At 51.2% G+C, this 27747-nt stretch overlaps 1 protein-coding gene across 3 annotated transcripts; it reads left to right on the top strand.

Annotated features, from left to right (window-relative positions):
• SERPING1 (serpin family G member 1) lies at nt 6640-21374 on the top strand. 3 transcript variants are annotated; one of them, XM_018059057.1, is made up of 9 exons: nt 6640-6661; nt 7432-7509; nt 8501-8936; nt 11558-11692; nt 13759-13962; nt 14144-14283; nt 19647-19848; nt 20786-21081; nt 21134-21374. In XM_018059057.1, the coding sequence occupies exons 2-8, from the start codon at nt 7456-7458 to the stop codon at nt 21037-21039; spliced, it is 1425 nt and encodes a 474-aa protein (XP_017914546.1). In that variant the 5' UTR covers nt 6640-6661; nt 7432-7455; the 3' UTR covers nt 21040-21081; nt 21134-21374. The 3 variants fall into 3 exon arrangements, 2 of the variants coding, with proteins under 2 accessions (XP_017914546.1, XP_017914545.1); XR_001919194.1 differs by lacking the exon at nt 6640-6661 and adding an exon at nt 6671-7012 and having other exon boundaries at nt 20786-21100; nt 21153-21374; XM_018059056.1 differs by lacking the exon at nt 6640-6661 and adding an exon at nt 6671-7012.

Raw genomic sequence — 27747 nt, 5'->3', positions numbered from 1 at the left:
GGCCTCCCTGTCCATCACCAACTCCTGGAGTTCACTCAAACTCGCGTCCATTGAGTTGGTGATGCCATCCAGCCATCTCATCCTCTGTTATCCCCCTCTCCTCCTGCCCCCAATCCCTCCCAGCATCAGAGTCTTTTCCAATGAGTCAACTCTTCGCATGAGGTAGCCAAAGTACTGGAGTTTCAGCTTTAGCATCAGTCCTTCCAATGAACACCCAGGACTGATCTCCTTTAGGATGGACTGGTTGGATCTCCTTGCAGTCCAAGGGACTCTCAAGATTCTTCTCCAACACCACAGTTCAAAAGCATCAATTCTTCGGCACTCAGCTATCTTCACATTCCAACTCTCGCATCCATACATGACCACTGGAAAAACCATAGCCTTGACTAGACGGACTTTTCTTTGTTGGCAAAGTAATGTCTCTGCTTTTGAATATGCTATCTACGTTGGTCATAACTTTTCTTCCAAGGGGTAAGTGTCTTTTAATTTCATGGCTGCAATCACCATCTGCAGTGATTTTGGAGCCCCCCAAAATAAAGTCTGCCACTGTTTCCCCATTTCCCATGAAGTGATGGGCCAGATGCCATGATCTTTGTTTTCTGAATGTTGAGCTTCAAGTCAACTTTTTCACTCTCCTCTTTCACTTTCATCAAGAGGCTCTTTAGTTCCTCTTCACTTTCTGTCTTAAGGGTGGTGTCATCTGCATATCTGAGGTTATTGATATTTCTCCCAGCAATCTTGATTCCAGCTTGTGCTTCTTCCAGCCCAGTGTTTCTCATTATGTACTCTGCATATAAGTTAAATAAGCAGGGTGACAATATACAGCCTTGACGTACTCCTTTTCCTATTTGGAACCAGTCTGTTGTTCCATGTTCAGTGCTAACTGTTGCTTCCTGACCTGCATATAGGTTTCTCAAGAGGCAGGTCAGGTGCTCTTGTATTCCCTTTTCTTGAAGAATTTTCCACAGTTTATTGTGATCCACAGAGTCAAAGGCTTTGGCATAGTCAATCAAGCAGAAATAGATGTTTTCTGGAATTCTCTTCCTTTTCCATGATCCAGCAGATGTTGGAAATTTGATCTCTGGTTCCTTTGCCTTTTCTAAAGCCAGCTTGAACATCAGGAAGTTCATGGTTCACGTATTGCTGAAGCCTGGCTTGGAGAATTTTGAGCATTACTTTACTAGCATGTGAGATGCGTGCAATTGTGCGGTAGTTTGAGCATTCTTTGGCATTGCCTTTCTTTGGGATTGGAATGAAAACTGACCTTTTCCAGTCCTGTGGCCACTGCTGAGTTTTCCAAATTTGCTGGCATATTGAGTGCAGCACTTTCACAGCATCATCTTTCAGGATTTGAAATAGCTCAACTGGAATTCCATCACCTCCACTAGCTTTGTTCGTAGTGATGCTTTCTAAGGCCCACTTGAGTTCACATTCCAGGATGTCTGGCTCTAGGTGAGTGACCATACCATCGTGATTATCTGGGTCGTGCAGATCTTTTTTGTACAGTTCTTCTGTGTATTCTTGCCACCTCTTCTTAAAATCTTCTGCTTCTGTCAGGTCCATACCATTTCTGTTCTTTATTGAGCCCATCTTTGCATGAAATGTTCCCTTGGTATCTCTAGTTTTCTTGAAGAGATCTCTAGTCTTTCCCATTCTGTTGTTTTCCTCTCTTCCTTTGCATTGATCACTGAGGAAGGCTTTCTTCTCTCTTCTTGCTATTCTTTGGAACTCTGCATTCAGATGCTTGTATCTTTCCTTTTCTCATTTGCTTTTCGCTTCTCTTCTTTTCACGGCTACTTGTAAGGCTTCCTCAGAGAGCCATTTTGCTTTTTCGCATTTCTTTTCCATGGGGATGGTCTTGCTCCCTGTCTCCTGTACAATGTCACGAACCTCATTCCATAGTTGGTGATACATGCACACAAAGGAACACTAGGCAGCCGTAAGGAAGAATGAGGCACGACTGCCTGCAACGACGTGAGACAGTGTCCGTGACACTCAGATGAGGAAAGATTACGGAAGAGTAATAATGATGTGTGTGAGAGGCAGACGTAACTTCACAATTACAGAGTCTCTAAGAATACACTTGGAACTGTTGCCCGAAGCAGTATCTGGAATAACTTTTCATTTCATAAATGTCTGGATTGTTTGAAAATTTTTACAAAGTACACATGTGACATTGTAGTGGTAATTTTGAGAACACAGCATAAAATTTCCTTGAAAGGGAAAGTGTTACTTGCTCAGTCATCTCAGACTCTTTGCAACCCATGAACTGTAGCCTGCCAGGACAGAGACTTCCTCTGTCCGTGGAATCCTCCAGCAATACTGGAGTGGGTAGCCACTGCCTTCTCCGACCCAGGAACTGGATCTGGGCCTCCTGCTCTGCAGGTGGATTCTTTACCGTCTGAACCACCAGGGAAGCCCATAAAATTTCCTTAGAAAGAAAGAAATGAGTCCATTTAGAACACCCATCAGGAGTCACAGTACATTTTTGTTCCAACCAGAAAAGCTTTATTTTCCTTGACCTTCCAGGGTCTTCAAATAGGTTGTGAGTCAGGGTTTGGCATGTGCTTCTCAATAATTATTTGGACCTAATCCAAGTCTTTGTCTTCCATTCCCAGCTATGTCCTCCCAGTTGACTGACGGAAGATGGAAATAGAGGGTTTCATTTTCTTTTATTGTGATAACACTTAACATGAGGTCTAGTCTCTTAAATTTTTTTTAAATGCACATTGGTTTGGACTGTAAGTACAATGTTGTACAGCAGATCTCCAGAGCTTGTTTACCTTTTTTTTGGCTGTGGCTTGTGGGATTTTAATTTCCTGACAAAGGATTGGTCCTGCACGCTCAGCAGTGAAAGCACGGCGTTCCCCCGACTGGACCACCGGGGAACTCCCAAGGGCTGTTCTTCTTACCTAACTGAAGTTTTATGCCTATGGATCAATAATTCTCCATCCCCATCTCCCATCCAACTCTGGTAACTACCGTTCCAGTCTCTGATGTCATGGATCTGACTGCTCGAGGTGTCGCACGTAAGTGGAATCAGGCAACACTTGTCTATGTCTGGCGTCTTTCACTCAGCGTCATGTCCTCCAAGCCCATTCCTGTCGTCTCGTGTTATAGAATGTCCTTCTTTTTCACGGCTGAACATTTCTCCATTGTATGTCCACACCACATTCCCTGGGAAGTGGAGCAGAAAAGAGCCCACGGGGGACAGCTTGGTGAGAGGATGTACAGGAGTTCTGGCTGCAGGACCCTCCCACGGCCGTCACCCGCGGCGGCAAGCCCTGGCCTTCCTGAGAAGACTGCAGGAACTCAGAGACAGCCTCCGCCAGCGTTCCGCCGTCCTCACAAAGCACCAGCCCCACACCAGGGAGAGCTGCAGGTAGGGGCCAGGCGGCCCCGGTGCCGCTGTGGATGTTTCTTCCGGCCCTTCCCCTCCAGAAAAAAAAAAAACAAATAAGAATTAAAAAAGGAAAGCTAAGACACAGCCCTCAGAAGGGCAGAAACATGATTCCCACACAGATATACAGCGAGACCATTAATGAGGCAACAATCAGATGGACAGAGCAGGTTTAAAGAATGATGCAAGACGCTGGTGTGTGTGTGTGTGCGCGCGCGCGTGTGCGTGTGTGGTCGATTAGGCAGTGTGTTGCTGCACATACATAAGAGAGATGGTTGGATTAAGTCACACACGTCCTAGGTAAAGCTGTGCCTCTGGTCTACCTGGCAGGGCTAATATAGAAGAGATGTTTCCACCTCACTCGCCTCTCTGGCAGACAGAAAAGATTTGCATCTTATCCTTTTGTGGCAGGTCAACATCTGACATTACAGACCCTGGGCCCTGATCTATAGTAAATAAGAAATGAGGGACTCCCTGGTGGTCCAGGGGTTAAGACTCTGGGCTCCCAATGCAGGGGACCTGGGTTCAATCCCTGATCAGGGAACTAGATCCCACAGGCTGCAATTAAGACCTAGTGCAACGAGATAAATAAAAGTAAAGTAAAAAAAAAAAAAAGAAACCAAATCTTATTCTCCTTGGATGGTGCTCCTTACCCAGGATTCTGAAGAGAGGACTGTGACCCACGCCCAGGACATTCCTTGTGTGTAATCACTCGACCCCTCTGCGTCTGCACTGATGCTCGTGTGAGTGAAACAAGGAAACAGTCATCTGAACTATTCTCTGTGTTCTGAGAGTCTGGAGACCCTGAGTCTCCTGCCCTAATCCCAGCTTTTGGGTAATTCTTCTTCCGAGGAGACACTGCAGGCATGTAGGCTGTGAGAAAGCCTTTACCCATAGCAGTTGGTACCTGCGGGTGGACCAGAGATGGAAAAAAGATGATAAAACGCTTTACAGAAAGAGCTTCCGTGCGAACTTGAATCTATCCAATGCCAGGAACCCCGCAGGGAGGAGAAGCCATGCACACACGCAGGGGAAGGGCCTCCTGTGAGCTTAGCCCTCCTCGCCCATTGGAAGGGAAGGTTCCCATGACAGAGAAACCCTGCGCTTGCTGAGCCACAGAAGCCCGAGAGTCCTGGAGTGGGGAGCCGTTTCCTCCAGCGGGTCTTCCCAACCCAGGGATCGAACCCAGGTCTCCCGCATTGCGGGTGGATTCTTAACCAGCTGAGCCACAAGGGAAGCCCGAGAATACTGGAGTGGGTAGCCTATGCCTTCTCCAGCGGATCTTCCCGACCCGGGAATCGAATCAGGATGACCTTCATTGCAGGCGGATTCTTCACCAACTGAGCTGTGAGGGAAGCCATCCGATTGCCCTCACTAAGGCAAACACCCTGATTAAGTCAACCTCAGGCCATTCACAGTGGAAAAGGGCTTCAGCTTGGTTCCCAGTTTCACCGGGCAAGACAGTAGCCACAAAGCAGAGACACCCTTTAATTGTCCAGAAAAGATGCTTTGGCCAAGAGCTGAGAAGTTCGAGGAGCTTGCGAAGACCTCTGCGCCGGTCCTGAGACCTGGTGCACAGACCTCCACGGTCCTGCCGCCAGATATGGGATGCTCACTGCTGCCAGCTTCAGACCGGCTCATGGCCTGTGCCAGGAATCCACAGGGGCTAACGCCATGTCTGGAGCTCAGACAGACGGGGGCCACATCCTGGCCCTGTCACTAGCCGTGTGATGGCAGGTGAACCGAGTGACTTCCTGTCGAGTCTCCTTTTTTAAATTAATTGGCTGATTCTTGGTAGCTCTGGGTCTCGGTTGCTGTGCTCAGGCTTTCTCGAGTTGTAGCGAGCGAGGACCACCCCTCATTGTGGTGCATGGATTTCTCACTGCGGTGGCTTTTCTGGCTCTGGGGCACAGGCTCTGGGCACACAGACTTCAGTACCTACAGCTTGGAGGCGGTGGGGCAGGCCTCAGCAATTGGGGCGCACAGGCCTAGCTGCTCCGAGGCACGTGGACTCTTCCCAGACTGGGGATCGAACCCGGGTCCCCTGCATTGGCAGCTGGGTTCTTATCCACCACACCACCCAGGAAGTCAGAGTGTCATTTTATAAAATTCATTTCAGATGGAATTAATGTTAGCACCCATGTCGTAGATGTCATGAGCATTAATGAAAGGATGAAGGAGGTGGCTTTCCACCAGCTTCTCTTTGTTCAGCTGTCTCCTGCGTCCAGGCGGCCCCAGCTCGTGCCCGGGGGCCGGAGGAGTACCACTGTCTGTACAGCTGTTGGCAGCCACAGCACGATGTAGAGGGACTTCCCCCCGACTTAGGAGGCTCCCCCGCGGCCCCAAGGAATGAGGACCTTCAAAGCCTGTACCGTCTTTGTGAGTCTTGCCCACGGATGCCCCCAGGAGCCCATAAATGTTCTCTTGTCCTTGTTCCTGGTCAGCCCGTTGGAACAGCAGCTCTGGTGCTAGCAGCCAACTTTCCAGAATGTGCCAAACAGGACAGGCCTGGCAGTGACCCGACCACAGAGCATCAGAGCTGTATCAGGCCATCAGAGACCACCGTGTTTTGCAGAGGTAGGGTTGCCAGGTATAGCAGAATGTCTAGTTAAATCTGAATTTCAGATAAACGTCCACACACACACAAATTGTTTTTAATGTAAGTAGGTCCTGATATTGCATGGGACATATTTTCAAAGAAACTTTTCTTTGTTTATCTGAAATTCGAATTTAATTGAGCTTCTTCCTGTACTTTACCTGGGAACCCTGAGAGGGAAGCTGGGTGTGGAGAGGGAAAGCAACTTGCTCAGTTCACACACAAGCCAGGTCTCAGAGCGGGGTCTGTTGGCCCCCAGTCTCCGGCCTCCCACCCCTCGACACAGATACCCAGCTTTCTGGGCTGTTGTTTTTCCTTTCTGGTTTTGGTTTTGCTTTCCCCAGGTTTCTATTTTTCACTTGAGGCAAATGCTTGCTGGACTGGGTGTCCCAGATTCCGCGCGTGTTACAGAAGGGTAGAACCACGGACTCCAGGTCACCAGGAAAATAAGGGGGGACAGCCGCAGAGGAGAGCAGGGGTGAAGGCAGGACCTCAGGAGGTCCAGTCCAGGCTTTATCTTCAAGAGAAGGCTTGCCAAGTGAGCCAGACGTTTAAGTGCTGCGCGGCTCTTAGCTATTACATCAAACGGGCACCACTGGGCCTCTTTCCAGAGCGTTCCTTTAGGGATCCAGCCCAACGAGCAGTTCCAGGAAGGCAGCTTGCTGGTAAGCTGCAGGTCCGGGACATTAGGGGTCTGGGACGGTTCCATCACGGCCGGTGCGGAGGGAGCAGGGCGCCTGGCTGTGCCCAGCTGAGATCTGCACCCCAGCTTCCCCAGCCTGGATCTCCAGGGACTTTGAGCTGAAATTCCAGGAGGGGGCTGGACCAAGTGGTCCGGCCCAGCCTGATTTACAGGAAACCACACCAGCACTCTATCCGCCTTAATTTGTAACTGAACAGTGTCCTGGGCCAACCAATAGCTACCACCGAACCCCCACTCATGCAGCCTCCCTAACCCTGGGGGACTAGCTGCTGAGTCGCCCCGAGGCAGGGCAGCGATCGGAACTTCGGAGCAGGTTTGTGCTGGCGGATGGGGGTTTGGGGAGGAAGGCGGTCTCCAGTCCTCACTGCCCTCGCTCCTGCAGGCCCCCCTTGTCTCTGCGTTCTCTGGGCGTCGCCGCTGCCCCTCCCCTCCCCTCCCCTGGACCCCTCCGACCCTCCTCCCTCCCTGCCCCAGCCTCATTGTTGAGCTGCAGCGGGACCCTCTAGATGGAGCAGGTGGACAAGCCCCCGGGCCTGGGAGGGGGCTGGGACGAGGGGCCAGCCGAGCCCCGGAAAGGGACGCAGTCTGGGAACAACAAAATAGGGGGAGGCGCCGGGAGGAGGCAGCTCAGGCGGGAGGCGGTGGGGGGCGTTGAATGGGGGCGGGCCCCGGGAGGGTGGGCGTGCGGGAGGGCCCCTAGGCCCCCAGGCTCGAAGCTGGCTGGCCCTGCAGGTCCGGGCTGACGTCGCCTCCCAGATGGCCTCCAGGCTGACCCCGCTGACCCTCCTGCTGCTGCTGCTGCTGGCTGGGGTGAGTGACCCCTGCGAGGGCCAGGAGGGAGCAGGGTTGAGGTTAACCCTTCAGGCTCCGGTGAATTCGGAGAGCTCCTCGTGGGATCGGCACCGGGGGTCCTCCCACCAGAGTTGAGTACACAGCTTGGAAAGAGCAAGGACTCAGACCCACCTGGGGTCTAATCCTGCCTGGCCCCCCACCCCCGTACCCGCTGCGGTGGCCCAGAGCCTGGCACTTGGGTGAGCTGACCAGCCCTGATGCGCAAAGGGGAGAATAAAGCAGAAAGGCAAAGGAGATGGGCAGCATTTTGAAACTAAAAAGCAAGAGCTCCTTGTGGAAACCTGAGCTGCGGGGTGAGGGTGGGAAGGCTCCCTCCAGTGGTGCCGGAGGTCAGGGGTAAGGGGTGAGCCAGGGAGAAAGGGGGGTGCATTCAGTGGGCATGTGCGGAAGTTGACTTTAGCGTTGCCCGTTGAGATAGATCAGATGATGTGGTGGTGATCAAGGCGTCTGGAAGCAGAGACCCAAGCCTGACCCCTAGTTTTCCCTCCAGCTTCTCTTAAGACCCTGTGCTAGTTGCTGAATTTGTCTCAGCATCGGTTTCTTTTATCAGTTAAATGGGATAATGTGGGCTTTCTCTGAAGCAATCCATGGTGGGGCTCTAGGGCAGGCCCCTGTCCTACCAGGCTTTGCCAGGAACAATTCTCTGATATCCCACCTTTGATGGCCTGGTGGCTCAGTGGTAAAGAATCCAGCTGCCAATGCAGGAGACACAGGTTCGATCCCTGGGTCGGGAAGATCCCCTGGAGAAGGAAATGGCAACCCACTCCAGTGTTCTTGCCTCGGAAATCCCATGGACAGAGGAGCCTGGTGGGCTGCAGCCCATGGGGTCGCAAAGAGTCGGACAGACATAGCAACCAAACAGCACATCCCACCTTCTCTTTGAGTGTTTGTGTTTAGAGGGGACTGTGCCTCATAACGAAAGAAAGAAAGAAAGTCTCTTGAACCACAGGACAGAATCGCCTCAGATATGATCGTCGGCCCAGAGAGCTTACAAGAAGGGGAAAGTGAAGGAGACAGCCAGAAAGGAGGTATTCTCGACAGCGAGTCCCTTCAAGGCAACGAGGACCCTCCCGCCTTGCCGATGGCTAACCGGACTGTCGCCGAGCCGCTGTCACCGAGCCCTCCAGCTGTCACCGAGCCCTTCAGCCAGCCCGCCCCCGAACCGGCCCAGTCGACCAGCCAGCCCGCTGCTGAGCCCTTCTGCCCGGCGCCCGTCACCTCCTGCCCTGACTCGGAGATCCGCTCAGCAGAGGCGGTGCTGGGGGAGGCTTTGACAGACTTCTCCCTGAGGCTCTACCACGACTTCTCAGTGTTGAAGAAGAAGGAGACCAACTTCATCTTTTCCCCCTTCAGCATTGCCAGCCTCCTCTCCCAAATCCTGCTTGGTAAGAACCCGAGTTCTCTCCAGCTCCTGTGCTTGACGTTCCCTTGAGGTGGGGTCCCTGATAGCTCAGTTGGTAAAGAATCCCACCGCAATGCAGAAGACCCTGGTTCGATTCCCGGGTTGGGATGATCTGCTGGACAAGGGATAGGCTACCCACTCCAGTATTCTGGCCTGGAGAATTCAGTCCAAGGAGTTACAAAGAGGCAGACAGGACTGAGTGACTTTCACTTTCACTCACTGAGGCGGGGGAGGTATCTGGATATAGACGCAGCTATGCCAAAGGATGGGGAAGGCGATGGCACCCCACTCCAGTACTCTCGCCTGGAAAATCCCATGGACAGAAAAGCCTGGTGGGCTACAGTCCACGGGGTCTCGAAGAGTCGGACACGACTGAGTACCTCACTTTCACTTTTCACTTTCACGCATTGGAGAAGGAAATGGCAACCCACTCCAGGGTTCTTGCCGGAGAATCCCAGGGACAGGGGAGCCTGGTGGGCTGCCATCTATGGGGTCGCATAGAGTCGGACACGACTGAAGCGACTCAGCAGCAGCAGCAGCATGCCAAAGGAAGGAAGCTGTAAAAATGGGCTATATTGGGGGTGGGGGAGGGGAATCCTTTTATTCTAGAACTTACATTTATTCTTTCATTTAACAATGATTTAATAGGCACTGCTTATAATAAACGGCTTCCCTGGTGGCTCAGTGGTAAAGAATCTGCCTGCCATTGCAGGACACGTGGGTTCCATCCCTGGGTCAGGAAGGGCACCTGGAGGAGGAAATGGCAACCCACTCCAGTATTCTCGCCTGGAGAATTCCATGGACAGAGGAACCTGGCGGGCTACAGTCCATGGGGTCTCAAAAGAGTCAGACTCGTCTTAGTGCCTAGACAGCAGCAGCAGCAGTATGGCTTATAAAATCCTATGAACTGTGCAAGAACATTTAAATAAGGTTCCAGCCCATCGTCGTGGTTCAGGGTAAGGCCATAAGAAATGATAAGAGAGAGACATAGAGTAGAACCATAATGATGCTGCTTTTTAGCTGTGTGACCTTGGGCAGATCACTTAACTTCTCTGAGCCTGAGTCCTCTGTGTAAAATGGAAATGGTTTTGAAAGTGAAAAGTGAAAGTGAAGTTGCTCAGTCGTGTCTGACTCTTTGCCACCCCATGGACTGTAGCCTACCAGGCTCCTCAGTCCATGGAATTTTCCAGGCAAGAGCACTGGAGTGGGTTGCCATTTCCTTCTCCAGGGGATCTTTCCAACCCAAGGATCGTCTCCCAGATTGCAGGCAGACGCTTTACCATCTGCTGCTGCTGCTAAGTCGCTTCAGTCGTGTCCGACTCTGTGCAACCCAATAGACAGCGGCCCACCAGGCTCCCCCGTCCTTGGGATTCTCCAGGCAAGAATACTGGAGTGGGTTGCCATTTCCTTCTCCAATGCATGAAAGTGAAAAGTGAAAGTGAAGTCTCTCAGTCGTGTCCGACTCTCTGGGACCCCATGGATTACAGCCTACGAGGCTCCTCCATCCATGGATTTTCCAGGCAAGAGTACTGGAGTGGGCTGCCATTGCCTTCTCCGTCTGAGCCACCTTTAAAAAAAGAAAAATTAAGCAGAGAGCCCAGTGCCTAATGTGGTAGGAGGTCAAAAAAATGTTAATCCCTCCACTTCCCTGAAAGACCACCATCAAGTCCCCTGAGGTAATTTACCTTAGAAATGGCACAAAAAATTGCTCCAGGCAATGGAAACAGCTGTCAGTCCAAAGGGGAATTCCAGGAAGGCCACTGAAGCAAATACAGTGAGGAACAGGGGAACCTTTCTCCTAGAGTCCCAGAATCCCACCAGCCCTGGCCTGTATCCAGTAGATGCCAGCGGCGCCCACACCTCCAGGTAGGATACCTACAGTGTCTCCAGATGTGGCCAAGTGTCCCCTGGGGTGCACATTTCGTTTGATTGGTTTCAGTTAATTTTTAATTGCCCCTCCAAAACACTGGCTTGAATCTTTTCTCCACCCTCCAGTTATGAACTCCATGATCTTAGAATGAGTAGATTACTTCCTCTCTTAAACTTCAGTTTTCTCATCTGCAAAATGGGGACAGTAGTTGTTCTTACACAAAAGGGTTACAGTGAAGATTCAGAGAGATACCATGGGAGAAGCACCTGCGGTGCCCGGAACAAAGTGAGTGCTTGCTGAATTCTATCTGTCGCTACACAGAAGGTGTGGACAACAAGTATTTAATAAAGAACAAGGGGAAGGGTATCGGACATCTTTTGAGTCTCTGCTCGCTCTTCTTAATGACGACCTGGTGTCCCTGCTTACAGGCTGAACCTTTGTAAACCCGAACAGACTAAATAAGACGTCATGTGGGACAGGTGGTGGCTGGACCAGGCTTTGGGTGATGAGTGGTATTAAAATTAGGTAGGAAAATGCAGGAAGGGAATATTTAGTCCTGGAAAATTCTGGATTGTTCATAATTCCTCCCCCCCCCTCTCTTTCTGACATGTGCTGTCTTTGAAACCATTTCTGGCTCTGATGATATGGGGTTAACCCCCCGCCCCGCCCCACCCCACCATTGCAGCCTGGTCTCCTAACCCTGGTCTCCCCTCCCTCTCTGCTCTTGGTTGCAGGGGCTGGAGGAGAAACCAGGGTCAGCCTGGAGCGCCTCCTCTCTTACCCCCAGAACTTCAGCTGTGTCCACCACGCCCTGAAGGCCTTCACGTCTGAAGGTTTCACCTCTTTCTCTCAGATCTTCCACAGCTCAGGTGAGTGTCAGGGGGGAGGACGGCAGGGGCTGAGCTGGGCCCTCAGGATTTCCGTGGGTGCCTCGCACTGGGGGTGGAGGAGGACATGACAACCCGGTCCAGGATCCTTGCCTGGAGAATCCCATGAGCAGAGGAGCCTGGCGGGCTGCAGTCCGTGGGGTCGCAAGAGCAGGACACGACTGAGCGAGTAAACCATCCATCCACAGCACTGGGGAAAGAGGACAGAGGGAATGTTAGGACTAGAAGCGGGGGAGGCATGCAGAGCAGGGCGGGGCCTGAGAAGCACCAGGTGGCTCCTGGGTGCCAGACAGGCGCCCAGGTGAGACCGTGCGCAAGTCATTTGCATTGATCAGTTTCATCAAAGTAAGAACAGTCCTCTGCATTCAGGAGCAGAGAGGGCTGGAGGGCTCTAGACGTGAAATAGACAAAACAATGTCAGTCTGGGGATTCACCGGTGGGCCAGTGGTGAAGACTCTGACCTTTCACTGGTTAAGTTCAGGTTTGAGCCTTGGTTGGGGAATTAAGATCCCGCCAGCTATGAGGCCAAAAAACAGAAAGAGTTTGTGAACCTGGGTCAGGGGGTCTTGGGACCCCTGTTCTTTGTATGTTTATGTTACATGAATTTGTTGTCATTTATACATGTTGCATCATTGGGTAAGGTAATCAGGGCGGTCAGTGGTAAAGAATCCACCTGTCAGTGCAGGAGACACGGGTTCGATCCATGGGTCAGGAAGATCCCCCTGGAGGAGGACAGGGCAACCCACTCCAGGATTCTTGCCTGGAAAATTCCACGGACAGAGGAGCCTGGCGGGCTACCGTCCATGGGGCCGCAAACGAGGCGGACATGACTTAGCGATTAAATGATAACAGCAATCAGAGCAGGAAGCTTCCAAAACGGCCTAACGCAGTTCGTTCAGATTTTGTTCCCCAGAGCCCGAGGTTTCAGCGGAACTGCTGCCGGAGCCCCAAGGGGAGTGGGAGTCAGGGAGGCTGAGGGGGGTGGAAGGGGGGAGGGGAGGGGGTAAGAGGGGGAGGGGAGGGGGGAGGGGAGGGGGGTAAGTGGGGGAGCGGAGGGAGTGGGGGTGGAGGGGAGGGGTAAGAGGGGGGAGGGGAGGGGGTGGGGGTGGAGCCAGGTGGGCTCTGAACTCCCACCCAGCCTCAACCAGAGCCCTTTAGTGTTGTGGGCTTCAGCCACGACTACATCTGAAACCTCAGTTCTGCTGAGCTTAAAAATTACAGGTTTAGTGTGATACACTTTTAAATTGGGGGAAAAAATTTTTCTGTCTTTTTAACTATAAAAGCAATACCCATTCATTGTTTAAAAGACAAACAAACACTGAGAAAATATTGGACTTCCCCGGCCATCCAGCTGTTGGAACCCCACGCTTCCGCTGCAGGCAGCTTGGGTTCGGTCCCTGGTCCGGGAACCAAGAGCCTGTGTGCTGCTCTGCGGGGCAAAAGAAACAGGGAAATATAGGGAAGGAAAAAGAAGGGAAGAAAGAAGACTCAGCTTCCACGTCATTACCTTTAAAAGAAGAAAAAGACCTTTTTTTAGAGGTGGGAAAATTATGACTCACAGGGGTTCAAGAAACATTGCCTTTTTTTACTCATTTGCTATAAATCGAATTTATCGTCTGTCTTGCTAGGTTGGCAGAAAATACAGCTGCAGTGAATATTACGTATTTAGTTCAGGGAAACTTTTTGTTTCAAACACTTTTTTCCTCTAGTGGGCCTGGGTTTTGGAGAGCAAAATCCGGGAAGTCCCGTTACAGCCTTCCACTGAGACTAGAAAGAGGTCTGAAGGAAGCAAAGCAAAGAAGAAAATACGGGCGAATGGAAGCTAAGATCTCAAAGAGCTCCCCACGGTCGTGTGGCGGTAGAGGCCCGGGCCGGGGCCGCCTGCTCTCAGCCCGGGCCGCCTGCTCTGGGCTCACGGAGCGTCTGTCAGAGGGGGGGCTGCAGCCCCGATCCGCACCGCGTTCATGGGGTAGAGGCCAGCTCCCTCTGCAGGAATCCGGGATCTCCAGCCTGCCTCTCTCACCCACCCCTCCTCCCCATCCCTCCAGACCTGGCCATCAGGGACACCTTCGCCGAGGCCTCTCAGAGGCTCTATGGCAGCAGCCCGAGGCCCCTGGGAAATGACAGCACCGCCAACTTGGAGCTCATCAACGACTGGGTGGCCAAGAAGACCAACCTCAGGATCAGGCGGCTGCTGGACAGCCTGCCAGAGGACACGCGCCTCATCCTCCTCAACGCAGTCGCCCTGAGCGGTAAGGGGGGGGGTCTCCCCATCCTGAGGTCTTCCTTCCCCTCCTGGCTTAAAACCCACTCAACCCCAAGTTCCAGCCCTGGATCCTGGGGTACCTGCCCCACCTGTGCCCACAGGGCGTTTAACTCCCTTGCCCCCCCCCACCCGCCTTAGAGTCACCCTCCCCCTGCTCCTCCCTCTAGCCAAGTGGAAGATAGCCTTTGATAAAGGCAGAACAAGCCTGAAGCCCTTTCACACCAAATCCTCTGCCATCAAAGTGCCCATGATGAACAGCAAGAAGTACCCCGTGGCCTCGTTCACAGACCCGACTCTGAAGGCCCGGGTGAGTTGGCCCTCCCCACTCCTGTCTCAGAGCCTCTTGCGCGCCCTGACTTCCTTTCTGCTCCGGCTCCATTGGTGTGGGGTGCACCCTTCCACTGAAAACCCATCTTTTCTCCCGCTTCCATCTCTGTTTCCACCCTATCTTTTCTCCTTCTCCCCCTCTCCAGCTGGGGCCAAGGGAGGCATTGTATATTTGAGGTTGGAAAGCAAGATGCTAAAGATACTGCGTCAAATGGCAAAAAGTGAGTCGTGTTCCTGTTCCGTGTCTTGGATTCTCTTCCCAGTCAACCCACCAATAGACCCTGCCTGCTTCGGAACTCCTCCGTGCGTGTCCCGGTGTACACATGCATCTGTGTACGTATGTGTGCACGTGACTGGGTATATCCATGTGTTCATGTATGTAGAGAGTGCACGCGTGCGCATGTGTTAAATGGCTCAAGTTCCTTGGCAGAAATTGAACAGTATGATTTCAGTGGATGGAGAGGGAAGGAAGAGAGACCAGATGTTTTCTGGGTTTTCTCCCTAATGTTGTCCTTTCTTTCTTTCTTCAACTTTTTACTTTGTATTGGTGTACAGCCAGTTAGGGCTTCCCAGGTGGCTCAGTGGTGAAGAATCTGCCCACCAGTCCTGGAGACGCAGGAGATGTGGGTTTGATCCCTGGGTTGGGAAGATCCCCTGGAAAGGAAAATGGCAACCCACTCCAGTATTCTTGCCTGGAAAATTCCACAGACATAGGAGCCTGGTGGGCCGCAGTCCATGAGGTCACATAGAGTCGGACAGGACTGAGCACACTCGCACACACTCACAGCCGGTTAACAAACACGCTGTGATGGTTTCAGGTGAACAGCGAAGGGACTCAGCCCTCCATGTACATGGACCCACACTCCCCCAAACCCCTCCCATCCAGGCTGCCACATAACACTGAACAGAGTTCCATGTGCTGCACAGCAGGTGGCTGTTGGTTTCCCACTTTAAATATAGCACCGTGCACGAGTGACCAGATATTTCTGCCTTGTTAGGGCAGCAGCGCACAGATCTATGAGACAGGAAGCAGCAGGAATGCCCAGTGACGCGGGCTCAGGCTGAGAAATACGGGGCCCGTGCTGGAACATGCCAGGGCTGTTTCCACCCTGGAAGCTTTCCTGCCCTTTCCCTCTGCTGGACCCTCTGCAGGCAGACTGCCACATAACTTGTTCCTCTGGCTCATCCAGTGTCAGCTAAAAGGTCATTTAGGTGGAGGAGACTCCCCCGCTGCTTATAGTCGCCTCCTCCTCACCCTGCAACAGCATCTTGTTTTATTGCTGATAAATCCATGGTACTGTATTGTCTTTGTATTGTTCAGTTGCTGAGTCGTGCCCGACTCTTTGTGATCCTTTGACTTCAGCACGCCAGGCTTCCCTGTCCTTCACTGTCTCCCAGAGTTTGCTCGAACTCGTGTCTGTTGAGCTGGTGATGCCATCGAACCATCTCGTCCTCTGTCGCCCCCTTCTCCTTCTGCCCTCAATCTTCCCCAGCAGTCTGCCCTTTGCATCGGGTGGCCAAAATACTGGAGCTTCAGCTTTAGCATCAGTCCTCCCAATGAATATTCAGGGTTGATTTCCTTTAGGATGGACTGGTTGGATCTCCTTGCTGTCAGGACGACTCTCAAGAGTCTTCCCCAGCACCACAGTGCAAAAGCATGGTACTTACCACTATGTGAATTACGTTGTCTATTTGCCTGTTTAATTACAGTATTGTCTACCTGTCTGAGATATTGTGATCAGAGACTTTCTCTCTCTTTTCCCTACAATATCTAAGCGCCTAGAGCAATTCCACACATAATACGCGCTCATTATGTTTGCTGAATAAATGAATGAATTTGATGGAAGATGCTAAAGGGAGCAACTCACTCAGAATGAGTGGCTAGGAAGATGTCACAGAAGCAGTTACTTTTGACCACTCTTAACCACCCATGCACTTTGCCACCTCTCCACCCATCCATCCCTACCCAATGGCTTTCAGTATTCCCAACTGTTTAACAGAACCAGAATACGTGTGCAAGGCAGAAAGCGTGAGGATGCCTGGCAGGCTTGGGGCATTGCTCTAACTCAGAGTATTTGGGGGGAGAGTATCGGTGGGAGGCATTTTTAATGACAAAGGAGGAGGGTTTTATGCAACCCCCTCTGACTCTTTGGGGTTGGCCAGGTGACTCGGACGATAAAGAATCCACCTGCAATACAAGAGGCCTGGGCTCGATGCCTAGATTGGGAAGACCCCCTGGAGGAGGAAATGGCAGTCCACTCCGTGTTCTTGCCTGGAGAATCCCATGGACAGAGGAGCCTGGCAGGCTACAGTCCATGGGGTCGCAAAGAGTCAGACACGACTGAGCGACCAACGCTTTCACTTTCATTTTCCCGCTCTTTACAGTTCCATGGATTTTAAACAAATGCTTCATTTGATATGGACGTCCTTGGTGGCAAGGAATCCACCTGCAATATGGGAGACCTGGGTTCGATCCCTGAGTTGGGAAGATCCCCTGGAGAAGGGAACAGCTCCCCACACCAGTATTCTGGCCTGGAGAATCCCATGACTGTATAGAGTCCATGGAGAAGAGTAGAGCGTCTTGGAGAAGACTCTTGAGAGTCCCTTGGACTGCAAAGAAATCAAGCCAGTCCATCCTGAAGGAAATCAGTCCTGAATATTCAATGGAAGGACTGATGCTGAAACTGAAACGCCAATTTTTGGCCTCCTGATGTGAAGAACTGACTCACTGGAAAAGACCCTGGTGCTGGGAAAGAGTGAAGGCAAGAGGAGAAGGGAACGACAGAGGATGAGATGGTTGGATGGTGTCACCGACTCAATGGCATGAGTTTGAGCAAGCTCCAGGAGTTGGTGATGGACAGGGAGGCCTGGTGTGCTGCAGGCTATGGGGTCACAAAGAGTTGGACACGACTGAGTGACTTTCACTTCACTTATTTGATATAGCCACATTATAAATTCAAAATCAAAGTTTTACTTAAGTTATTAAACTTTTAGCTGAAGTTGCTACATTATTAATAATAACTTTTTATAAAACACTTTTATTTGTTCTTTGATTAAACCATATTGACCAGATTAAACTCCCTTAAACCATTTGTTTCATTTACAAATATGGTTAATTAATCTTTCCCTAAGCATTATGAGCTTATGTATATACTTTATAGATATACTTCATACATTTGGGATACTTGATTTTCTTTTTTAGCATGGTAAATACTTGGCAGGACAGAATTACACCCCTGTTTGTGCATATCTTGCTGGCATCTCAAGCCCACTTGTGAAAATTAAGTTTGAAGAGTAAATCAACATTCAGTCAACACCTCAACTCTATTCTCAAATCAAATGCAACTGTCCTAACCCCTCTTTGTCCAAAAGCATAAAGCTAACATGTCTGACTCTTAAAAATTATACATGCTTTTTTAAATAACAAACACAGATTACTCTGAACTTATCACCCAGTGTTCATACTACAGAATTGCTTTATTTTGTTGTTCACGTACTTCATTCTAAATTTTCCTGGGATTTAAGGAGTATTTCCCCAACGAAGGGGGTTAGGTTTACCAACTCAGGTATGCTAGGGTTCAGTTCAGTTCAGTTCAGTCGCTCAGTTGTGTCCGACTCTTTGTGACCCCATGAATTGCAGCACACCAGGCCTCCCTGTCTGTCACCAACTCCCGGATTTCACTCAGACTCATGTCCATCGAGTCAGTGATGCCATCCAGCCAGCTCATCCTCTGTTGTCCCCTTCTCCTCCTGCCCCCAATCCCTCCCAGCATCAGAGTCTTTTCCAATGAGTCACCTCTTCGCATGAGGTGGCCAAAGTACTGGAGTTTCAGCTTTAGCATCATTCCTTCCAGAGAACACCCAGGGCTGATCTCCTTCAGAATGGACTGGTTGGATCTCCTTGCAGTCCAAGGGACCCTCAAGAGTCTTCTCCAACACCACAGTTCAAAAGCATCAATTCTTCGGCGCTCAGCCTTCTTCACATTCCAACTCTCACATCCATACATGACCACAGGAAAAACCATAGCCTTGACTAGACGGACCTTGTGGGCAAAGTAATGTCTCTGCTTTTCAATATACTATCTAGGTTGGTTATAACTTTCCTTCCAAGGAGTAAGCGTCTTTTAATTTCATGGCTGCAGTCACCACCTGCAGTGATTTTGGAGCCCAAAAAATAAAGTCTGCCACTGTTTCCACTGTTTCCCCATCTATTTCCCATGAAGTGATGGGACCAGATGCCATGATCTTCATTTTCTGAATGCTAGGGTTACCAGCTGGAAATTTCAAGGCCACAGTGTGGGCACTTTTGGTCAGAGAGGCGAGGTTCACACGCAGGAGGTGGCGTGCGGCGTCTGGCCAGCACCCCTGCTCAGGTCCTCTGTCAGCAGCGCCCGAGTGGCCTTGCCCCTCAAGTGGTGCAGCAGTGTGCAGCCTGCTTCTTCTGGACCAAGTTTTCAAAGTCCAGCAACTGATTGGTTTCAGTTAACGTCTTCATTGCCCAGTTGAATTCTGCATTCTAGATTATTCGTGTCCATCTCTCAGCCTGAACCTTGATGCCATTTCCTTGAGAGTCTCTTCTACCCTATCAGCCTGGGGTTTCCCAGTCTTGGCGCTATTGGCACTTTGGGTTCAATGATTCTTCGTATAAGGTGCTGTCCCCGGCACTGCAGAATTCAGCAGCAAGCCTGACTTCTACCCACTAGACGCGAAAAGCACTCTGAGCAGCTATTTCTGCCAGCTCCAAGCATTACCAAATGTCCACCGGGGGCAGATCATCCCGAGTTGAGAACACTCGCGTACTGGACTTGTGGTTCCTGTATTTCTCTCCTACTTTTGTCTGGCCGCCAGTTGTAAGTCTTTCTACTGTCAGACTGCAAGGGTAGGCTAGGATCAGCTTGTATACCATGCTGAATGCCAGACTAGGAGGTTTATGTCTACCCTCATAGGCAGGGAAAAGCCATCGAAAGTCTTTGAGAGGACAAACCTGATAACTGATGGTACACCACGTGCTTTCTACGCTTTATGCACAACATACATGCAAGGAACTGGGCGCAGAGGTCCCATTGCTTGCCTGCATCGCACATCATCAGTGGCAGAGTACGGGTGCGATCTTCAGCCTGTGAAATCAGAAACTCTGGCTCATTTCTCTGCATCTCACCAGTACAGGGTCAGACCAGCACTGTTTGCCTGCCTGGCCGCCCCATCTCGTGGCAAAGCCTGCGAGCCTAGTTCTGCCTCCTTGCTGAAACAGGACAGACTGGAGACCAGCCTCGGGTCCCAGAAGGTAGGGGCCAGGAGAGAGCGGGGCAGGAAGACTGATACGGTGCATCTCTTCCTCTCCAGGTGGGCTGCCTGCAGCTGTCCCACAACCTCAGCTTTGTGATCCTGGTGCCCCTGACAGTGAAACACCACCTCCAAGACCTGGAGCAGGCTCTCAGCACCTCCGTCTTCGAAGCTGTCATGAAGAAGCTGGAGCTGACCAAGTTCCATCCCACTCACCTGACGATGCCTCGCATCAAAGTGCAGAGCAGCCAGGACATGCTGGGTGAGTCCTGGCAGCCCCAGATTGAGTCTAGGCCCCCAGAGGGGAGGAGGCCGTGTGTGGCGCGGATGGGCCTTAAAATGTGGGCAACGCTCTCTTGAGTATTTTTCACATCTGTCATCTCCGGTTGGGCTTCCCAAGTGGCTCAGTGCTAAAGAATCTGCCTGCCAGGGCAGGAGGTGCAGGAGACCCGGGTTCGATCCCTGGGTCGGGAACATCCCCTGGAGGAAGAAATGGCAGCCCACTCCAGGAGTCTTGCCTGGAGAATCCCGTGGGCAGAGGAGCCTGGCGGGCGACAGTCCATGGGGTCGCACAGAGTCGGACACGACTGAGCAACTAAATACACACACACGTGCCGTGCGTGTCCCTACGTTTTCTGTTACCAAACGTGGTCTCCTAATAGATGATCTCGCTTCACGCCCTGGTACGTGATGTCATTTGAGAACTTACGTCCTCCTTCTGATTCGTCACCTCGTTTCCAAGGTCCTTGTTGATGAGAAAGCCACGGCATCACTTGTCAGGGTTTTGGGGGGCTTGGGGCCAGGCCTCTGACCACTTGAGAGGAAGTGGTGACTGGAGTGAAGATGGGCCCACGGATTAGGGAGCCCACGAACGGGACTGGAAGGCACATTGTAGCATGATTATAATTCGATAAGGAAGAGGAGGAGAAAGAGAAGGTTGGAACTTGGGATCATCCCAGGAAATTCAGGGCCCGTGTCTCCAGCTGCTGAGGTTTCCGTGCTGATCTTTTTTCATTTTGTTTCTTAATGTAATATTTTAAGTTAAAAAGTACTTTAAATGACTATTTTTAAAATTTCACTTTTTATACAGTTTTTAGGGGTTGCTTTCCATTTACAGTGTCTGCCGAATGTTGGCTGCGTGCCCCTGTTGACAGTCGTGCAGGCCTCTGACGCGTTGTTTTCCCCCATCTGCGCCCTAGATTACTTTGACTTCATCTACGACGTCAACCTGTGCGGGCTGACGGAGGACCCGGACGTGCAGGTGTCTGGGATTCAGCACCAGGCCACCATGGAGCTGGCGGAGAGCGGGGTGGAGGCGACCGCGGCCTCCGTCGTCTCCGTGGCCCGCAACTTGCTGCTCTTCGAAGTGCAGCAGCCCTTCCTCTTCCTGCTCTGGGACCAGCAGCACAAGTTCCCCGTCTTCATGGGTCGGGTGTATGACCCCAAGGGCTGAGCACGCCCCCGGGGCCTCAGCTCGCCCGGCTGCATGGGCTGGGTGTATGACCCCAAGGGCTGAGCCCCCCCCCCAGCCCCGCTGCATGGGCTGGGTGTATGACCCCAAGGGCCGAGCCCGCCCCCGGGGCCTCAGCTCGCCTGGCTGCAGCCCACTCTGCACTTGCCCCTCCCCGCCTCCCACCTCAGGCCTGCCCTCCACCCGAAGGGCTGTCTTGGGGTCCCGTGAGGGGCCCAGCTCCCCTCCTCCCTTACGGCGACCCCTCCAAAGCACTTTTTGCTGCTTTCTCTGGCACAGATACAGCAGACGTCACAAATAAAGCCTGGCAGACATGACTTTCTCTCGTTTGCCTTTCAACTGTAGACGGCGAGGGCTTCCCTGGCTCCTGTATCAGCTAGCTACTGCTGTGTAACAAGTCACTCCAAACTTAATGGCTTAAAACAGCAACCGTTTATTATTTCACCGAAGTCTGGGAGGTAGGGCTGATCTCACTGATCTGGGCTGGGCCAGGCAGACCTTCCCTGTGCTCGCTCACACGTCTGTATGAGTCGGTGGGGTGGTCGGGAGTGACTGACCTACAGTGGCCTCCGCTGGACCACCTTGGCCCTCCTTTGCACATCCGTCTCCTGGATCCTTCCAGCAACTCTCGCCTGCGGTGGCACAGTTTCCAAGTGAAGAGTCAGAGACGGGCAGTCCTTTCCACACCCTGCAGCTCGCCTTGCATCAAATCTACATCGTCCTGTTGGCCAAAGCAAGGCACATGGCCAGACCTAGAAGCAGAGTGGGAAAGCCCTACAGAGTGGAAGGGCAGAGCCCCTCACTGAGCACTTCCAATGCAATCTATTTATCACAGCCTGTTTCTTGTTCATTTGTTTGCAACAGCAACAGTAATAACAGTAGCTAATGTTGTTGAGAACTTACACAGGCCATCCGCTAAGAGCTCTGCGTGCGTGCATGCTCAGTCGTGTCCGGCTCTTTGTGACCCCGTGGACTGCAGCCCGCCAGGCTCCTCTGTCCATGGCATTTCCCAGGCAAGAGTACTGGAGTAGGTTGCCTCTTCCTTCTCCAGGGGATCTTTCCAACCCAGGGATCAAACCCTCGTCTCTTGTGTCTCCTGCATTGGCAGGCAGATTGCAGACATCAATCCTCACAGCTTTATACGGTAAACTCTTAACTTGAAGAGGCTAAGTCTTGCCCAGAATCCTGCAGTTTAGGTGCCAGAACTGGGATTGCAGAGTACATCCTTATGACTGAAGTCTGAGCTCTTGTCCACTCTCCTATGTCCCTCGCCTTCTGTCTCCAAATCCTGCCTTTTCTTCATAGTTCATTTGCTCAACCGATTTATTGAGCACCCAGCGTGTGTTGGCCACTGTGCTAAGTGCAGAGCAGATAAAGATGACGTGAACCTAAGGCCCACCTTTAAGATCGATATCTCGGTGGGGGAGACAGATAAGGAAGATAGACTCCTAACACAGAGTATTTTTTTTTTAGTCTCCAAAGACATCTCTTAACATGTTGTCCCCATTTCGGGCTTGTACCCCGAGACTCACAGATGCTCCAACTCAGCCCTTCTCTTCCCCTCTTTCCCATTCTGCTTGCCTCTCATCCCATCGTTCTGTCTCCATCTCCTGTCTCTGTTTCTGTTCCTCCATCCCTCCCATCCGCACCCCCGGCCCACCACGTCTCTCCTGCGGCCTCTTCTCTCCTTGTTACCGTGTTGTCAGTTTAAACATGCCGATCAATTTCTGCCTTTAGCCCTTCAGCTGCAGGCCTGGTGGTCCTTGCCCCCTCCCACTTACCGTGCCTCCCCCACCGAGTTAGGCTGGTCTCCGTCTCCGAGTCCTGGGCTGGGGTGCCACGTTCAGGGCTGAAAGGCAAGATCGGAGGTGGGGATCGGATCCCCGCCCCCGCCCCCCGCCCTTCAGGGGAAGCATGGACCCTTAACCCCTGGCCCGTCGGGGAAGCCAAGCTTCCTGTGTGCTGGTTCTAGGCCACGCATGTCCTGGTTTCTGAGAGGTGTTCTGGTTTCTCTCGGGGGGTTTCTGAGAGGGAGAAATAGAAGATGTGGCGGCTGCTTATGGCTTATCCCCTGCCCTGTCATTCATCCACTTTTGCTTGCTTCCCCATCTCAGACTGTGCTTCAGGACCAGCTCCCCTTGTGGACTGTTTGGGCAAAACCTCAGAGGCCAGGTCCCCAGACAGAGCTTTCCTTGCAGCTCAGTCTTCCAACCAAGGCTAACAGCCAAGAGTCATCCAGACGTGACCGGCAGCGTGGCGGGCACCGGGAGACACTGGTCCCGCTCCGTGTACAGAGCGATCTCTGCAGGCCCTTCTCTTCCCGTTTCCTCAGCCTTCTGGGAAGACGCCAAATTTCCATCAAGGGGGCTGGCTTTGTGCTGAATCTTCCATGAGGAACTGTTGAAAGCAGTTACCTCCCAAATGTCGGAAGATTCACCCCTCTTTGGGGAGACCCTGATGTGATGAATACAGTGTTGAGTGCCAACCCCAGATCTGAAGGGGAGGGGGGTCCTGACCCACGGGCACAGGGCTGACAGAGCTTTTGATCCTCCCCACTGCGCTGAGAGTCTGGTATTTCTTGTCTGTGAGATGAGGAAGCAGAAACTCAGAAAGATTAAGCAACTATCCAAAGACTGTGCGTGTGCCCAGTGGCTCAGTCGTGTCCCGCTCTCTGCGACCCCATGGACTGCAGCCTGCCAGGCTTCTCTGCCCATGCATTCTCCAGGCAGGAAGACTGGAGTGGGCTGCCGTGCCCTCCTCCAGTGGACCTTCCCGACCCAGGGACGGCACCCACATCTCCTGTGCTGGCAGGTGCTTTCTTTTACCACTGGGCCGTTTGGGGAGCCCTAAGACCACACGTCTGTAAATTGATTCCAGGTTGTCTGAACAGGTGGCTTCCTTGGCCAGGCTTATTTCCTTTTTGCCCAAACTAGACCATAAATCAGATCTCTTTGTTCATGTCCTACACCATGTACCCCACCATGCCTATCAAAGTGCTTTACCCAAAAAAAAAAAGACAAAAAAGAAACAAAACTATGGAGTGAATGAATGATTGAATGAATGAATCACCACATCCAGGTGGGGGAAGGAAGAGAGTGTCGTACATCTAGAAAGAGTAGAAAGTCTGAGAGTGAAGGGAGTTTAAATATTCTCAGTTCTGAGGATTTTCTTGTAAGAGGGCATGTGTCAGTTTGAGGGGTTTGGTTTAATGTGATTAACATCTACTTAGCTGGTGAGTACGTGAGTCCACGAGGGCCCTGCAGCTTAGGGTGGCCTTGGTTATCTGCCTGCTGCAATCAGCTGGGGGGTTAGCTGGCAGGTCTGATGAGGTTTGGCTTTGGGCTTGTACAGTCTCGTCCATACGGCTGGGACCTTGGCTGCAACGAATTGGCTCACGGACTCTGCTCCAATGGGTCTCTCCTCTTCCAGGAGGCTAGTCTGGTACTGTTCAAATGGAGGTTGCAGGGGTTTAAGAAAGTGATGGAGACAAGCAAAGTCTCTCGAATCTGAAGCCAGGAAGTAACATCACATCACTGATGCCTCATTCTATTGGCCAAAGCAAGTTACCAGGCCAGCTTAGGTTCAAAGAGTCAGGAAAAGCTCTCTACATTTTTTATTTCAGCCACTCCTCACAACTTGGGTGATCTTAGCTCCCTAACCAGGGATTGAATCCAGGCCCTGAGCAGTGAAAACTCAGAGTCCCAACCACTAGACCGCCAGGGAATTCCGCAAACGTGTCCACTTCGAAAGAAAAGACCTGCAGAGTCTTTTTGCCAAAGGCATGCCTTTAAGGAAGCAAGAATGATGGTAACCACCGTTCTAATAGACTGCAGTGGACTTAGCGTGTATGTACAGAAAGTATCAGCGAATTGCCCCAGCAACTTGCTACTCTGACATTTTCCGGAAGGAATCAAGAATTATGTCTGTATCCCTATAATATTAGAAACAGCTTATTAGGGTTACATGAGGTGTCATGCTGCTGCGTATAATTCACTCTTCCTTTTCTGCCATCTCTACGACTGGCATCCTTAACCCCCAGCTCCTCCATTCGGCTAGCGTCACTTTTCAGAAAGACAGAAGGCCACACATGCATAGACACACATATCTGAGACCCCCGCCCTCTTGACCCGCCCCGCTGTCCCACCCTGGCAGAGGCAGGTTTCCAGGGGTCTGCTACCCATCCCCAGGGACCCAGTCCTCCCCTGGTGGGTGTGGTGAATGGTACTGACGTGATGGACATGAGTTTGAGCAAGCTCTGGGAGTTGGTGATGGACAGGGAGGCCTGGCGTGCTGCAGTCCATGGGGTCGCAAAGAGTCGGACACGACTGAGCGACTGAACTGAACTGAGCCAATTCTGAGAATCCTGAAGTGGTTTGAGCTGCGCTGCAGTGAGTCCTTACTGCCACGTGGTGTCGCTGTTGAAACCTGGTCCTATGTAGCCTCTTGGACACATCCTCTCTTCCAGATTTATTTTAAAAATATTGTTATATATGTATTTATTTGGCTGCACCAGGTCTTAGCTGCAGCATGTGGGATCTAGTTCCCTGACCGGAGACTGAACTCAAACTTCCTGCACTGGGAGTAAGGAGGCTTAGCCACTCCTCCAGGGAAGTACCTGTTCCAAGATTCTGAAGCAGCCTAAAGTGAAAGTCGCTCAGTCCTGTCCAACTCTTTTCTACCCCGTGGACTATACAGCCCATGGGATTCTCCAGGCCAGAATACTGGGGTGGGCAGCTGTTCCCTTCTCCAGGGGATCTTCCCAACCCAGGGTTGGAACCTGGGCCTCCCGTGTTACAGGCGGATTATTTACCAGCTGAGCCCCCAGGGAAGCCCTAAACAGCCGATGTGGGGATTTAAACTTTGATTCCAAAATTAACAGCTTATACTTATTCAGCCGCTGCTTTCAAAACAGTGGTTCTTTAGGTTCTGCCTAGATTCCAGGAGACTTCTGATCTGAGCCACACGCTGTGTCAGAATCTGCCTGGTCCCCATAAACCCTTAGGGCTAGGACTGAGAACCACAGTAACAGTAAAAACCACCTAAACGTGCATTGAGCATTTACCAGACTGAGAAATTTTCATGGGTTGCATAATTTCTTTTAAGAGGAGATCACACCTTATGAAAAAAAATGTTACCAAAGACACTGGATAATTTGGCTTACATAATTTGACACTGTAGTTTCCAGAAGAATAATCATGAAAGACAGCATGATAAAAAGCAGAGAAATCACCTTGTTGACAAAGGTCTGTATTTCAAGCCATGGTTTTCCCAGTATTTGTGTACAGTTGTGAGAGTTGGGCTATAAAGAAGGCTGAGTGCCAAAGAACTGACGCTTTCGAACTGTGGTCCTGCAGGAGACTCCTGAGAGACCCTCACACAGCAAGATCAAACCAGTCAATTTGAAAGGAAAGGAGGGTGAGATGTATACAGAGAGTATCATGGAAATTTGCAATACCATATGTAAAATAGATGGCCAATGGGAATTTGCTGTAAGACTCAGGGAACTCAAACAGGGGCTCTGTGACAATCTAGAAGGCTGGGATGGTGAGTGAGATGGGATGGAGGTCCGGGAGGGAGGGGACACGGGTGTAAACATGGCCGATTCTTGTTGATGACTGACAGAAAGCCACAAAATTCTGTAAAGCATTTATCCTTCAATTAAAAAAATAAATAAAGTGGAAAAAAAAAAACTAAAGAAAATCAACCCTGAATATTCATTGGAAGGACTGATGCTGAAACTGAAGCTTCAATACTTTGGCCACCTGATGCGAAGAGCTGACTCATTGGAAAAGACCCTAATGCTGGGAAAGACTGAGGGCAGGAGGAGAAGGGGACGACACAGGATGAGATGGTTGGATGGCATCATCTACTCAGTGGGCATGAATTTGAGCAAACTCGGGGAGAGAGTGGAGGACAGAGGAGCCTGGTGTGCTGCAGTCCGTGGGGTCGCAAACGATCGGACGTGACTTAGTGCCCGAGCAACAGAAACGACTGCAGGGAGAGGGATCTTCAACCGCGTCTGCATTTTCGCTGTTTTTCATTTACTAAACACTAAACATCTCATGCTTCACTGCGCAGGCACTCCTAAGTTAACTTCTTGGCAGTTACTTGGGCTTTTTCATAGTTTTTTTTTTTTTATCATATCTAACTTCCATTACAAAGTTATTGATTTTGGGGAGTGTTTTTTGGCATGAACACAGCTACTTAATGACTCTAAGATAACAGCATTCTAGGATACAGGAAACATTTTTATGATGATGTTGAATATTAGAATAACAGCACATTCGTCAGTAATGTCACAGTCGGAAGCTATGATATACATAAGCAGCAGTTTGATTAACGATGGAAACTTAACGAAGGTTAGTTACTTTGCCAACTCGAAGGACACTGTCAGGCCATAGTTGTGAACACCCTAGAAACCGCTCAGCATACCAATCCTGAAATCACGCAACCTTGATTTTTTTAATTTAAGGAGATTTGCTGCTTTTCGAATTCGAGTAAAATATGATGGCACCACACCATTGTTGTTCAGTTGCTAAGTTGTGTCTGGCTCTTTGCGACCCCATGGACTGCAGCATGCCGGGCTTCCCTGTCCTTCACTATGTCCTGGAATTTGCCCAAACTCATGTCCATGGAGTCAGTGATGCTCTCTAACCATCTCAGCCTCTGCCATCCCCTCTCCATTTGCCC

Source organism: Capra hircus, chromosome 15 (assembly GCF_001704415.2).
Source record: "Capra hircus breed San Clemente chromosome 15, ASM170441v1, whole genome shotgun sequence".
Lineage (NCBI taxonomy): Eukaryota > Metazoa > Chordata > Mammalia > Artiodactyla > Bovidae > Capra > Capra hircus.
Note: the sequence above shows the minus strand (reverse complement) of the source record. Positions and strands in the feature narration are given on the sequence as shown.